This window comes from Erpetoichthys calabaricus, chromosome 9 (genome assembly GCF_900747795.2).
Source record: "Erpetoichthys calabaricus chromosome 9, fErpCal1.3, whole genome shotgun sequence".
Taxonomy (NCBI): domain Eukaryota; kingdom Metazoa; phylum Chordata; class Cladistia; order Polypteriformes; family Polypteridae; genus Erpetoichthys; species Erpetoichthys calabaricus.
Genome location: NC_041402.2, coordinates 28,284,831 through 28,300,320, shown reverse-complemented (window position 1 = coordinate 28,300,320; position 15,490 = coordinate 28,284,831). Strand labels below are relative to the sequence as shown.

At 41.8% G+C, this 15,490-nt stretch overlaps 1 protein-coding gene across 5 annotated transcripts in view; it reads left to right on the top strand.

The window, feature by feature from the left end:
- The window catches only part of sh2d3ca (SH2 domain containing 3Ca), a 255,417-nt gene extending 240,258 nt beyond the window's left edge, over positions 1-15,159 (top strand). For all 5 annotated transcript variants that reach the window (XM_028809204.2, XM_028809205.2, XM_028809208.2 and 2 more), the window contains 5 exons: positions 2,808-2,923; positions 8,813-8,984; positions 9,716-9,827; positions 12,298-12,504; positions 14,460-15,159. In XM_028809204.2, coding sequence (XP_028665037.1) covers positions 2,808-2,923; positions 8,813-8,984; positions 9,716-9,827; positions 12,298-12,504; positions 14,460-14,635 — 783 coding nt within the window. In that variant the 3' untranslated portion in view covers positions 14,636-15,159. The remainder of the gene's footprint in view (positions 1-2,807; positions 2,924-8,812; positions 8,985-9,715; positions 9,828-12,297; positions 12,505-14,459) is intronic.
- The last annotated feature ends 331 nt before the right edge of the window (positions 15,160-15,490 follow it).

The window sequence follows — 15,490 nt, the reverse complement described above, 5'->3', positions numbered from 1 at the left end:
CCTGCTTTTCTGGTTTTCATAATGCTTGTTCATCTTCTGACCTGTTTTCAGATTTTTGCTCTGCGGTCTGCTGTTTTACTTCTCTTGGCAGAACATTGTCACGTGTGTTAGTCACATGTCTTCTCCCATTAGTCTGGACATCACAGTTTCAAAACAGACCATGAAGTAATTGGAAAAGCCCAAGAAAAACCAAAAGGGCATTCCATTGAATGTGAAACTAGAGATAAAGAACTTTATTCCACATTGTCTGATGAAGGGCAATGCCTTACTACGGCTTGTTTTGATGACTTAAGTTTTTTAATAAACACATTCTACCGATTTTAATGTAGTTTGGTGCCATTTGAGCATTTTGGACAAGGGAATGTTTTCTAATTTAAATTCAATGTAATTAGGTTTAGATTTTGAAAATTCACTTTATTGAGGGGGTTTTGGTAATGGATCCGCTTCTTCTTAAAGCGGAGGTAGCCTGCCCAGCTCTCTTATTAGTGCCCCCCCACAGTCATTACGGTGTACGCTCACGCTGAATGTCACTGCTTCAGGGTGCAGTTCCTTGGCTGATACTTTAGTGACTGCAATACGACTCACAGACACAAAGGTAGTCTGAATTATTTTGTTGGGACTGTGTACAGTATAAAAGACAGAGAGATCCTACATGTATTTATACTTTTGACACTTAAGCACTTTATATCAGATACTTGTAACTTTCCCTTTTCCTTGAGACACTTTTTTCTAATTTTACTCAAGTGTGGTTCTCGGGTACTTTTAAACAACTCTGGTTTGGAGTGGATGTTTTAAGTGGCTCTTCAGTGTTTCATGAATGTACACGGAGACTGTACATGTGGACTGACAATTTGGTTTAGTGATCGCCTTTTTGGAAAAGGGTGACCAAAGGGTGTGTATCACATAAAGAGGGATCAGGCCCCCCAGCCTGGTCAGGGGCACTGGAAAGGCAAGGAAGCATAACACAAATTCAGGCTCAGCTTTTTGTCCATATAGGTGTAAGTCGCCCCTTGCTTACATACCCTCAGTTATCTTGCACGGGGTTTCAAGGCCACCATTACTCCCTGTTTGGTTCCCAGATTTGTGAAATGACAGTTGTTTTTCTTTTCTTTTCTTGAAATTGAACTTGTGGAAGATAAGCATAGGACTCCATCTTTTATATCATCACCACCGACTTTTATATTGTGCCTTTTCCATTGCAAACACCATACTTAAACCCTAAACAGGTACAGATTCATAGTGCAAAGGTTCACATACTATTTTTATACTTTGTGCACAAGAACATTAAGCGACATGCTTGGAGTAACTCAGTGCCAATCGAGCCAGCAGTTTTGTGGCATAGAATATAATTCCTTAGCCCTGCACCGTCATGTCCACCCCCAGCATCAAACTGACCACCCTGCTTCCTTTCATGGACATGGTGTACATGTGCACTGAATACACATTGAAGACCTGAGGTTAGCTTGTGGTGGGTGATGTTCTTTTTGCCTTGTAGATGCCAAGGTGAATGGACTGGCATCGCAACTGGGACAGAGATTGAACCATTGCCTGGCTGAGCAGGCACGATGGAAGATCAGCATGGGAGGATTTGCAACGTGGCCAGGATGGTTGGCGATCCTTATCCCAGTCAGAGTAACATACTAATGGATGAACTGGGTAAACATGGATGCCAGTGGCAGTTCATGTCCCAATACGATAGGTGGCAGTGTCATTTAGGACTCCTGCAGGGTTGCATGAGGATTTTTGTTTAGAAGAGCAGCCCTGTCAGGGTTCTTGGATGCTGCAAGGAAGCGTTCTCACGGGGGAGACTACCCTGGTTTTCGTATGACCCAGAAATGCTCAATAAGATCACCACTGCAACACCGGAAGTAGTCTGGCTCTAAAGTGGTCCGGCTAAGTGAGTCAGAGTTGAGAGGCTGCAGACGACACTCATCAAGAGGACAGAAGGAGGATGAGAATCTGCGTATACTTGTGTATTTGGCTAGCATTTAATTACAAAAGTTTTGGTGGTTAATATAAACCTTTTATTTGAATCCAGAATTGTGTTGGGTAATATTATGTCTGTGGTTAGGTGCTCGGGGGCGCCCCCTTGTGGTTACATCCTGTACAGTTAATTCAAATAAACCTTGAGACAGTTATGAGCAGTGTAAGATACTAGAAGCCTTTTAACAAAATCATTTTGGTAGATTTTGTTCCGCCTTCAGTATTTTAAGGCTGAAGTCATGAATGTATCTAAGAGTATTCCTATGTTGGGTGTGATTTTGACTCAAGTGGTGCAGCCTTGTCAGCTAATACCATAAGGGGAGGCACTCTGACACTGCCATGTTGAGCTGGAGATGTTGTTAGTGCAGCATGTGTCGGTCAGAAGAGGTAGCTGATGGTGACAATGACAGTCACTATGTCCCTAGCCTGAACAATATGTGTGATGTAAACTGGATGTGCCTGCTTTACGAATCGCCTTTTATTTCAGGACTTAAAGGTACCGTACTGCAAACTATTCTCCACAGACAAGGGATGACCTTTGTTTAGGCATACTAGCCATTTATGTGAATAACTCTAAATTGGGCATTTTTAAGTTTTAATTTTAATGTTTGTATTGCCACATTGCTGCAGTCAAACAGTAAGAGGAGTGCAGCCCAGCAAGACCATGGGGGACATATTTAAATGTTTAGTGACAATTGTAATATTAATATTAGTACAACATTGGCTCTAGCAACTTTTTAAACTCTAAATTGTGTAATTTACAAAAGAAAAAGGCATAATATTGTCTGATAATCACTAACATTTTTTACCTACTGTCACACCAGGTGGCCAGGATTCTGGGTGTTTCCCAAGATTTGCAGAAGACGATGGGAGTGAGCTCTGGGCTGGAGCTGATTACGCTTCCTCATGGGCATCAGCTGAGAATGGACTTACTGGAAAGGTGAGGGTCCTTCCCTGTGCATGTTGTGTACCATCATCAGCGGTAAAACTGTAGAAAAACCGCTAATACTTTAGCTTAGGTAGATCTCTCAGTCACATTCTGTTACGTAATTATCTAAATACAAGGCATCACTAAAGTGATTATTCATCTCTGTGCAATATAGCAGATTGTGTAGTACTTGATGGCTTCATTTGTTTTTATTAGACATCAGTTAAGTGTTCGCAAGCCTTACAGAGAAGTACGTGATTTTGTATTTTGTGTTATTTATTCTAGAAAAAATCGCTTGATGCTTCACTAGGGCGCATCATCAGTGATTTGTTTTGGGTCTTTCAAACATCATACACCTTTCTGGGAGAGATCAGTTCCCTACCAGCACCCTCGCAGTACTCTAGAAATCTGCTCTCTTCATCCAAAGCCATCATGAGGCTTTCTCAGCTGTCTGCAAGATGGTACCAATAGCTTTTCCCTTCGACAAGAGACTTTCCTGCAACACCCTGACATCCCACCTCCACAGACCAACACTTTCCTTTCATACCTTTAGAATGTGTGGTAAATGGCCCGGACACAGACAGGCAGACATCGTTAGTTCACCCAACACACGTTTATTTACAATATTTACAGAATAAAGTGCCACACACAACCCCAAAACTCCCCCAAAGTCCAGGCCTCACAATGCCTCTCTTTCTCAGGTCCGCCTCCACTCCTCTTCCTCCCGACTCAAGCCATCGAATGGAGGGAGGCGGCCCCTTTTATACACACCCGGACATGCTCCAGGTGCCTCCCGATTAGCTTCCGCCAGCACTCCCAAGTGTGGCGGAAGTAACGGCTGCAAACCCGGAAGCACTTCGGGTGTCCCTGGTCTTCTTCCCCCCAGTACTTCCGGGTGTGGCGGAAATGCTGAGGGCCAGGGCTCCTCAGTCATTTGGGCGCCCCCTGGGCGGTGACCACGGGCACCTATAGGGTTGAGCTTCTAAGCTCTGTTCCCGTGGTCCCCAAAGCCATCAGGGCGGTCGCCCCCTCGTGGTCTGGAGGAGGCGTACTCCCTCCTCCGGTCCTTCCGGGCATCCTGGCTGGGTGCCACCCCCAGCAGCTTGCCACAAATTATAGTTACTGATGAGGCCTTCATACTTTGCCCTTTTCCTCACTGAGGCTTCTTCTATTTGTTCTTCCCATGGTACTGTGAGCTTGACCGTGACAATGTGCCTTGCTGAATCTGACCAGGGCACTATGTCAGGTCTTTTAACTATTCAATTAAGGGAACTTTATGTGCTGCCCCAGATTTACCCTTTTGCCTACCCTGGACAGTGTGGGCAGCCCCGCTACTCTGTGTGTTCCTGGCATTGTTGGTCTCACTTCCTCAATGACAAAACAGATGATGTTCTTCCCAGGAATCTCTTTCCGGCTGCTATTAATTGCAATGCAGATGGTTTCTGCTATAGTCCAGAGCACCTGCTCATGCTGACACCTACAGTGACCTTCCGCTAAAGCTTTTGGCCAGCAGCTGAGAATGTCCTCCAGCATTCCCTTCTTTCAGCATTGAGGGCAGTCTGGTTTCTGCAACAGGCCCTAGCAGTGCAGGGCTCAGGAGAACATCATAAACTGCCTGGATCATGAACTTCACACGGTGTGCCTCTGCCAACCACAAGTCACTCTGTATGATATTTCTCTCAGTTACATGCTGCCATCTTGTCCCGGCCCCTTGCTGTTTTAGCATGACAGGCCATGGACATACTATGTTCCACTTAAGCCACCTCAGAGCATTACAAACTAGAACTAATTTAGTATGCAACATTTCACAGAGGTAAATAACCACTTTATTGATGCTTTGTAAGTGTTATTAAGACCAAAAGAAGCCTTTGTTAATGTCTTCTTACATAACAGTATGTGTCCAACAGGTGCATTATAGTTTGTACATAAGCTAACGTGTTACCCCCAAAATGTTTGCATAACACACAATAGCTAATTTTAGTGGTGTTACAGTTAACTGTTATCTCAGTGAGACTGATCTGAAATAGAGAGACACATGTTTGTAATTCATCTTGAATCAGATAAACATTGCTAATTTCAGCTTGATGTAGAATTTTAGTTACTTACACACTGTGGCCTGCGAGAGCTTTGTAAGGACCACACTAACGTCTGCAGTTTAGCGATGGCACCAACCACCAAATAATGAATGCATGCATTGATAAACACAGAGGGACACCATTACTAGCTATGCTGAATACTGTACTATATGCAGTGCATCCGGAAAGTATTCACAGCGCATCACTTTTTCCACATTTTGTTATGTTACAGCCTTATTCCAAAATGGATTAAATTCATTTTTTTCCTCAGAATTCTACATACAACACCCCATAATGACAATGTGAAAAAAGTTTACTTGAGGATTTTGCAAATTTATTAAAATAAAAAAACTGAGAAATCCCATGTACATAAGTATTCACAGCCTTTGCTCAATACTTTGTCGATGCACCTTTGGCAGCAATTACAGCCTCAAGTCTTGTTGAATATGATGCCACAAGCTTGGCACACCTATCCTTGTCCAGTTTTGCCCATTCCTCTTTGCAGCACCTCTCAAGCTCCATCAGGTTGGATGGGAAGCGTCGGTGCACAGCCATTTTAAGATCTCTCCAGATGTTCAATCGGATTCAAGTCTGGGCTCTGGGTGGGCCACTCAAGGAAATTCACAGAGTTGTCCTGAAGCCACTCCTTTGATATCTTGGCTGTGTGCTTAAAGTCGTTGTCCTACTGAAAGATTAACCGTCGCCCCAGTCTGAGAGCAGGTTTTCATCCAGGAGGTCTCTGTACATTGCTGCAGTCATCTTTCCCTTTATCCTGACTAGTCTCCCAGTCCCTGCCCCTGAAAAACATCCCCACAGCTGCCACCACCATGCTTCACTGTAGGGATGATAATGGCCTGGTGATGAGTAGTGCCTGGTTTCCTCCAAAAGTGACGCCTGGCATTCACACCAAAGAGTTCAATCTTTTCTTTCTCATGGTCTGAGAGTCCTTCAGGTGCCTTTTGGCAAACTCCAGGCAGGCTGCCATGTGCCTTTTACTAAGGAGTGGCTTCTGTCTGGCCATTCTACCATAAAGGCCTGATTGGTGGATTGCTGCAGAGATGGTTGTCCTTTTGGAAGGTTCTCCTCTCTCCACAGAGGACCTCTGGAGCTCTGACAGTGTGACCATCGTGTTCTTGGTCACCTCCCTGACTAAGGCCCTTCACCCCCGATCGCTCAGTTTAGATGGCCGACCAGCTCTAGGAAGAGTCCTGGTGGTTTCGAACTTCTTCCACTTACAGATGATGGAGGCTACTGTGCTCATTGGGACCTTCAAAGCAGCACAAATTTTTCTGTAACCTTCCCCAGATTTGTGCCTCGAGACAATCCTGTCTCGGAGGTCTACAGACAATTCCTTTGACTTCATGCTTGGTTTGTGCTCTGACATGAACTGTCAACTGTGGGACCTTATATAGACAGGTGTGTGCCTTTCCAAATCATGTCCAGTCAACTGAATTTACCACAGGTGGACTCCAATTAAGCTGCAGAAACATCTCAAGGATGATCAGGGGAAACAGGATGCACCTGAGCTCAATTTTGAGCTTCATGGCAAAGGCTGTGAATACTTAAGTACATGTGCTTTCTCAATTTTTTTATTTTTAATAAATTTGCAAAAACCTCAAGTAAACTTTTTTCACTTTGTCATTATGGGGAGTTGTGTGTAGAATTAATTTAATCCATTTTTGGAATAAGGCTGTAACATAACAAAATGTGGAAAAAGTGATGTGCTGTGAATACTTTCTGGATGCACTGTACTAATTATGAACTATGGCCGCAGAGCTCTGGTGCCCCCAAGTGGCCAAGAATGTAATACTACCCTGTACTTCTAAATAAAGATGTGATTTTAGAAGGGCTATAATTTTCTGTGCAAAGAAATGGGGGAAAAAATACCTTGTTGAAAAAAATGATATTCTCCTCCCTCATTTAGACTGCAGGTGCAGCTTATGTGTATGGAAAACACAAAGTCATAACCTCTAGTGGAGAAGCTAATATTTTCTTTCCAGATGTTTATACATCAAAAGGTGTTGTTCTGTAGCTCATAAAGTGTCTCGTATTCTCAGTACAGGCAAATACTTACAAGCTGTTGTGACCATCACCATCACGTTGACTTACAGGGATTTCAGATAGAAGTGTTGTGGCATTGGAGCACTTGCAATGGAATATTGTTCCACAAATCTCTCACGTATCAACTGTATGAACGAACAGCTCCACAATCAAAACATGTTGTTCCAATGAATTCAGCATGTCTTCTCCGCAGCACGCACATCGATAACAGAATTAACAAAATGAAGCACTGTGACCTCCTCCACCTTACTGAGCAGGGGCCTCTATTTCATGAACCACTCCGTATAAATCTGCATCAACAAAGCCCGAGTCACAGTGGCATACCAGATTCTGATTGTATTTGCTGCTAATTATAAAATTCAAATACAGCATGGATGCAATATGAAAGTTCTGTCTGAACTGCTTTATTTTTTTATTTTGTATTATTGCAGAATAATATACGAATTCAGGGTCATCACACATCTCAAGAGGAATCAGGTTACAATGTTATCCCCAAATTCTTCCACTAGGAGCTACCATTTGGAGATACAATACAATACAATTTATTTTTGTACGGCCCAAAATCACACATGGAGTGCTGCAATGAGCTGCCTTTTGACAGCCCCCCAGCCTTGACTCTCTAAGAAGACGAGAGGGAAAAACTTCCACACAAAAAAACACTTGTAGGGAAAAAAAATGGAAGAAACCTTGGGAAAGGCAGTTCAAAGAGGCTGGGTATGCAGTGGGTGTCAAAAAGATGGGGGTCAATACAATGCAATACGCAGAACAGAACACAAGTAATCCTCAATACAGTATAATAGTACAACAGAAATAGTACAAGTACAGAGAAGAATTCAAAAGTAGATGATATCACATAATATGATTTGGATTTGTTCAGAGTCCTGGAGATTCTAGCCCAGAAACGCGTTCACAGTGCAAAGCACACATTGTCCATATCCCTTAGCATGTAGCAGGGTGGCATCAAGGTTTCAACCGGCTTTATTTTGCTTTCTACTTCACATTCTCCTCATATTTATTCATATCTTGTGCTGTTTATTTTAATACATTTATGAATCCGGCGTCATGATGTGTTGCATTGTGGTGTAGATCAGGCGGGGGCTAACATGGACAGGGATCAGCTGACGTCACCAGGAAGCACTCCACTCACAAGTCCCTGCACAGCCGACTGAAGGAGCTCTCCATCGAGCTCATGCTGCAGAGAGATTGCTTCTGAGCTAAATGCTGTGCCGACAGTTCACCAAAGTGCAAATCTTCGAACTGAGATGCTTGGTGATGTGAGTCAACGTTAACTCACTACTTGGGAAAGCTCTACCTGTGCACAGTCCAAATCTCATCCTCGTCGCAAAGTGAATTACTGTGGATTCACACCACAAAGCATCTGAGTTCAAAGATTTGCATCCATTGTTGGTGATCAGCCATGAACCCACAACTTCTGGCTGATCAGCAATCTCTTTGAGTCCATGAGCTAAATGGAGAGCTCCTATACTCAGCCACACAGACACTGCTTCTGAACGTTGTGAGAGGAGCGCTTCCTGGTGACATCAGCTGATCTGTCTTCCTCTTTCTTTCTGTCAGCTCATATGTATTCGGCACAGCGTCACCACTACAGGTGTCAACAGCATGAGCAGTCCTCAAATTAAGAAAATGGTGTGACAAAAGACCTGAGACAACTGCAGCCCTCAAGAACCAAATCCTAGGACTGAGAAAATCTGGCTTAGAATATCTAAGCCATGACTTCATGCAGACCATTTGTATATTGTTTTAGGTTTCATACAATGTCCATAATGATGGCCGTGGACCTGTTGGGCTGCACCGGCAGCACGGAGGAGAGAGCTGCTCTTCTCCATAAGACCATACAGCTGGCAGCTGAACTCAAAAGCAACCTTGGCAACATGTTTGGATTTGCTGCTGTGATGAAGGCCCTGGAGATGCCACAGGTATAGTATGAAAATAAAAGATAATGTTAATAAGAGGGGTACATTAGAGGAGTTCAGAGACACAGGGTGCAGCTCCTGTGGCTAAAATATAAAAATGATTTTGATGTGAGGTTCTTAGTAGCTAAGGGAAGAGTAGCAAGTTGGGTTGCTCAGTTCGGTCAGAGCGCTTTACTTGTGGTGGTGAATCTTATAACCTCATCCAGTAAAACATTTTTTCAAAAGATGCCAATGGTTATTTACTCATGTATTGCTTACCTCCTTTGTAAGTCACTTTGAATAAAAGCATCTGCTAAGTGAATAAATGCAAGTGTAAACTTAAGAAGGCACAACTGCTATAAAATAAGCTTGGCCATTTGTCGAGTTTACCATAAACAAAGTAGAGGTTGGTAGTGTGCACTGATAGCCACACAGCAAGTCAGACGGAGTAGCTGCCCGTGCTTTGCATGACTTTTTCTCTTTATAAAAAATGTGCAAAACTGCGGTTGACTTTAAAATTGGTGGAAGAGAATTCAAACAAAGAGATTATAAATTAGACTATGTGACTAATGCACTCAAGCTTTAGTAAAAATGACTTTGAATAATGAGATTCTGTGTTCTAGATTTTAAATGAACCCTAAAGTGTGTTTGGAAATGGGGCCTAACAAAGGCCGTTTATTATGTTTAATTACAATTAATTATGTTTAATTACATTTAATTATGAGATTTGACAAAATCTGTTCTCAATCTCTCAGATCTCACGTTTGGACCAGACATGGATGACATTGAGGCAAAGGCATACTGAAGGAGCCATTCTGTATGAAAAGAAGCTCAAGCCTTTTATGAAGAATATGAATGATAGCAAAGGTACACCAGTATGGCAGTCACCTCATAAAACTCTTCTGCATTCAAAAGTCTTCATCCACTTTCTAGATCCACATCATCCATTAAGGGGAAGCATGGAGGCAGAGTTTATCTGGGCAGCAGTTGGCATAAGATAGGAATCAAACAAGTGAGGGCACCCTAGGATTCACCCACAGAGAGTCATACTGTGTACTTACTCTGTTTGTTTTTGGATTGTGGGAGGAAGCCATAGTAGGCAGAGAAAAATGATAGTAACACGGGGAGACTCTAGACAGAGAGTCAACAGGCCAGCATTCAAACCTAGCGCTGTGAGACATCACAAATACACATAACAGGTTGGACCAGAATATAATCAATAACTTGGTTAAGTCTGCCGATGATGCCAAACTTGGTGGAAGGGCAGATAAGGTAATATAACTTGAAAGTACACAAGAGCCACAGTGGTCTCTTCACTATCAACATCCAGACAGTGGACAGAAGCGACCAAGAAGACTAACAGGATATTGGGTTATACAGTATAGCACAAATTCAAGGGAGGTTCTGCTTACGTTACATAATGCACCAGTGACACCTTACCTGTAGTACTGTGTTCAGTTTTGGTCTCCATATTACAAAAAAAGACATAGCAGCACTAGAGAAAGTCGAGAGATGACCCACTAGGCTGATTATGAGACTGAGAGGTAGGATCCTTGAGGAAAGATTCAAGAAGCTGAACCTTTTCCGTTTAAGCAAACTGAGATTAAGAGAGGACATGACTGGAGAGTTTAAAATGATAAAGGGGGTTAGTACAGTGAATCACAGCTGTTTCTTCATTTTTTCAACAAGAGCATGGAGGTGCAGCTGGGAACTTGTCAAGGGCACAGGTTTCACACTAATGCTAGGAAGTCTTTCTACACACAAGGAATCAAAGACACGTGGAATAAATTACTAAGTAGCGTGGTTGAGATCAGGACTTTAGGGACTTTCAGATCTTCACTGGATGTCATTTTGAACAATTCAGGTAGGTAAATAAGATGGACGAGGCTCTTGGACTGAATAGTCTGTTCTCGTCACAATTGTTTTAATGTTCTGAAGTATGGTTCAAGTCCAGGCCAATGTCTATGTGGGTTTCTTCCTAAATCTGAAAAGATGTGTAGGATAACTGATTAGCAAAAGCAAAAATGAACTGGGATGCATATCCTCACACTTCTCCCAAACCAGACATCATATCCATAGTTGAATACTGTCTTCTGTACAGTGCTCCCAGGACAGGCCCTGGCCTCCCAATTCTCTACACTGGAATAAGTGGATTCAGAAAATGAATGAATGAATTAGTATACAATTGGTACCATAGTTAGAGACCTCAGATATGTATGTTCAATATCTCTATTAGTATAAAGTTTTTGTTTTTCAGCTACTTTAAAGCATTCTTTTTATAATTGCCATAAATAAACACTTACATGTTTGGCTACTAGAAGATAGAAGTTCACTCTATACCTGAGTGGGCAACCGGATCACCGATCACCACAAGCAGCAATGAGGTCATTAAAGAGTAGCAAATCTGAGTCTGCCTTATTTTGGCTCCACTCTTAAAATCTAACAAAATGTGTTCCTGATGTTGTTTGCTGGTTGCAGCTTAACATTTCTAACTGACACCGTGCTGGCAGTCAATACTCCCTTCCATTCCCATTCCCAATAGTTAGTTTCATTTTCTCCCTTTTGATTCAACCATGAACCAGTGGTCTCTACAATTTGACATTTTAAAAAATATGTGTTTGTGTTTGTTTTGAGTGTGCAATATCCATATTTTTCCCAGCTTCAGTCATTCATAAAATGTATTATTAATTAGGTTAGGTTAGGTAGATGAAATTTCGTCTGACTTTTCTTGCTTTGTAGTCATTCTGGTGTGTATTCAGACCAAAGTATCTATCTATCTATCTATCTATCTATCTATCTATCTATCTATCTATCTATCTATCTATCTATCTATCTATCTATCTATCTATCTATCTATCTATCTATCTATCTATCTATCTATCTTATAGTGCCTTTTCTATCTATCTGTCTGTCTGTCTGTCTGTCTATCATATACAGTAGTGCCTTTCATATCTATCTATCCATCTATCTATCTATCATATAGTGCCTTTCATAGCTATCTATCTATCTATCTATCTATCTATCTATCTATCTATCTATCTATCTATCTATCTATCTATCTATCTATCTATCATATAGTGCCTTTCATACTGTATCTATCTATCCATCTATCTATCATATAGTGCCTTTCCTTTCTGTCTGTCTGTCTGTCTGTCTGTCTGTCTGTCTGTCTGTCTGTCTGTCTGTCTGTCTGTCTGTCATATAGTGCCTTTCATATCTATCTATCTATTATATACTTATTGGTTTTCAGTTTTCTCCTGTTCATGCTGCAGTATTTCTTCAAGTGACATTCATCTGTTTATATGTGCCATTAATGGTCTTCATATTTTATTTCCAGAAAGCTGCCCTTTGTCAAACACCTCCTTCCCTCATGTCATTCCCCTCCTCTCCTTGTTGGAAAAGGGGGTAGCCATAGCAGAGGGTTTGGAGCCATGGGAAAATGCTGATGCAGGTGTGGACGTGGTGATGAATCACTTAGAAGCAGCTCGAACCATTGCTCACCATGGGGGAATTTATCAAACTAACGCAGAAACCAAGCTGCAAGGTATGTCCGTCACTCCTTCCCATACGGTCAACTTGAATGCAGGTATTCCTGGAATATATTGGAGTGTTTAACCTGGAATCCCTTTTATTTAAGTAAGTGTGCATTAGTATATTTAGTAGTAAATTGCCCACGACGTCCTGATCATTCTCCCCCGCTAATCATCCCCTGTCTCTAATTGGCTAACTATCTGTCACCCCTTCACCATCTTACAGCTAATGTGTGGTCAGTGTACTGGCGCAAAAATGGCTGCCGTGGCATCATCCAGGTGGATGCTGCACATTAGTGGTTCCCCACTCACTGAAGTACTTTGAGTGGTGAGATAAGTGCTATATAAATGTAAAGAATTATTATTATGGTAAAAAATGAAAGATTTGAAAAGTTTTATAGCTCTCCCATTCTCCATATCAGATAGCAATAATGCGTGAAACCCTTTGAACTGTTAAATGCCAGACTCCATTGTGCTGTTCATTTGAGTTCTTTAATGTTCAGGAATGGAGAATGACAAACGTAATGTCAGTGAACAGTTATTTCCGACCATGGTGACCCACCTAGAACCGCCACAGTGACAGAACCCACCCCCTTTCTTCGAGATCACAGCCTCTCCTCTCAGCAACACAACAGCACACATGAGCAGCATTTAAGACAAAAAGAGGGAAGAGTCTTCCACAGTGGTCTTGTGGTCTTGCTTTGACTATTATTGGTGACACAGGCAATTGGCTCCTCAGCAGTTGTACTCCACATTTAATTCTCTGGCCTACATGAACGATGTGCCTTGTTTATGGTCCAATTCCAGAATCTGACTTTTGGATGGTGTAGAGGCATTTAATCTTATTACTTATGTGAAAAATAAATCAAACACTTGGAGCGTTGATCAGTCTGAAGTAAGGGCTTATTCTTACACACACACAAATGCCCTACGCCCTGTGAGGGCCCTGCTGCAGCTCCTGAGATGTGTGTGTGCTCAATGCATTGAGCCAGGCTGCTTTTATAAGTTCACACATACATCATCATTTGTCTCTTATCAAGCCTCATTCCTCTGAAAGAACAAAATGTTCTTAAAAACTAATTTTGAAAGAAGTGCTCATGGGTACCTTTTGTTAGTACAAACCACAGTGCGAGACTTAAGAGTCTTAACGTTGCTGCTGCCGTGTGTGCCATAAGTCAATGTATAAGCTAAGGCGATAAATACAAATACCGTATAAACTTGCGGATAATTTGTCCCCCGGATAAGTCGAGACTTGATTTTATTGTATCATTTCTGTTATTTTATAATGTCAGTCGTATAAGTCAAATACGGGAAACTCACGCAATTGGTCCAAGAGATTATGATATGCTAACGCCCACCTGAGAGAGTAACTACGGGGCACACAGCCTTTTTTTGTATGTGGGTGCGGCAATGCACTGTATCAGCGTGTGCTCCTAACCTCTCTGTCTCTATTGTTCCAACGTGACCACACAGTAATACCTGAACTATTCCAAAGCAACGTTTGCACTGATTTGTGTTTTTTGTATCTCACACCCTCATACACCTTTATTGTAAGAGCATCCCTTATCTACAATGTCATTGAAGTAGTGAATGAAATTGGTAATTGCGCTGTCACATTAAGTGTCTTAAGTGTCACATTTTTGAATGGGCATATAAGTCGGGGTCTGATTTTATGATCAATTTTTCAGGTTTCAAGACCCAACTTATACGCGACTATATACGATAAGCAGTTATGAGCATATACAAATGTGGGCTGAAATAAAATATAAGTCAAGACCCCTGCATGGCTAAAAAAAAAAAAACAATTTAACCATTAGCACTCATACCACAAGATCCGAACACCCCAGAACTTCACCAACCCCAACAATGGAGAGATTTCATTTTATTTTCTTCCTTCGAAATAAATGGCCCAGCCTAGTGGATCTTTTCATTCATTTCCTTTCCTTTCCTTTCTTTTTCATATACCCAGATTTCCAGGAGAGAGAAGAAGTGTTGGAGATTTTCCAGACTGAGTTTCAAATGCGCTTACTGTGGGGCAGCCGGGGGGCCGAGGGCAAGCAAGCTGAACGTTACGAGAAATTCGACAAGGTCCTAACAGCCCTCTCCCACAAGCTGGAGCCCCCGGTGCGGCAGAGTGAATTATAGCAGGCACCTCTTCATTAGACAAGTGGTCACTGGTAGAGGAGGGTGTGATGGGCACACAAATGACTAAGCATGTTTGGAAGAAGCAAGAAATTCAGCACATAGCAGATCACCTTCAGGAGTGAACCGTTACGCGTTGAGAGCGGCTCCTCTGACAATGACCCATCCTCGTTTCAATGAGTGGATTCAAAAAGCATTGTGTCTGTGCTACTGAAACACAGCAACATCATGGCTGCTTTCCAAACCAAACTTTTTCTGTGAGCTGAATTTTTTTGTGCAAGGCTGTATTTGTTGTTTTTTTTTTCTTTTCTTAAAATGGAATACAGATTTTTTATGTGCTTAATGTTTTTGAATATTTGCTATTGTAAATATAGTTATACTCTAAAAGTCATTTTGGTTTAAAAAAACAAAAAAAAACAAAGCTGCAATGAAGATATGACGCAGGGCGTTAAATGTGATGTTCTCATTTGTTCGACAGATCTCCAGCATTGCCATTAAAAAACCCATGAAGCAGTGACTGGTTCAAACAGAGTTGTCTGACTGAGAATCTTTACCAAAGACACTGTCTAAGGGGCTTCTCCTTGCTTTAAAATCCAGTGAATAATTTGGGAGACGATGTAATGAATTGCTTTTCTGTTTATCAATTGCAGCAATCGACCGAGTTCAAACATACAATATAAGGTTATGTTGTGCGAGTACATCAGAACTGGTGCACTTCAGCTGCAGGCTGGACAGACAGATTTACCTTTGTAATGATGGTGTGAGCACTGAAGTCGAAAATCAACAACGAGAGTCTAAAACCAATTTAAATAAAAACAATTTCTTTATTATTTATTCTTGGTGAGTTAGAGAGACTGC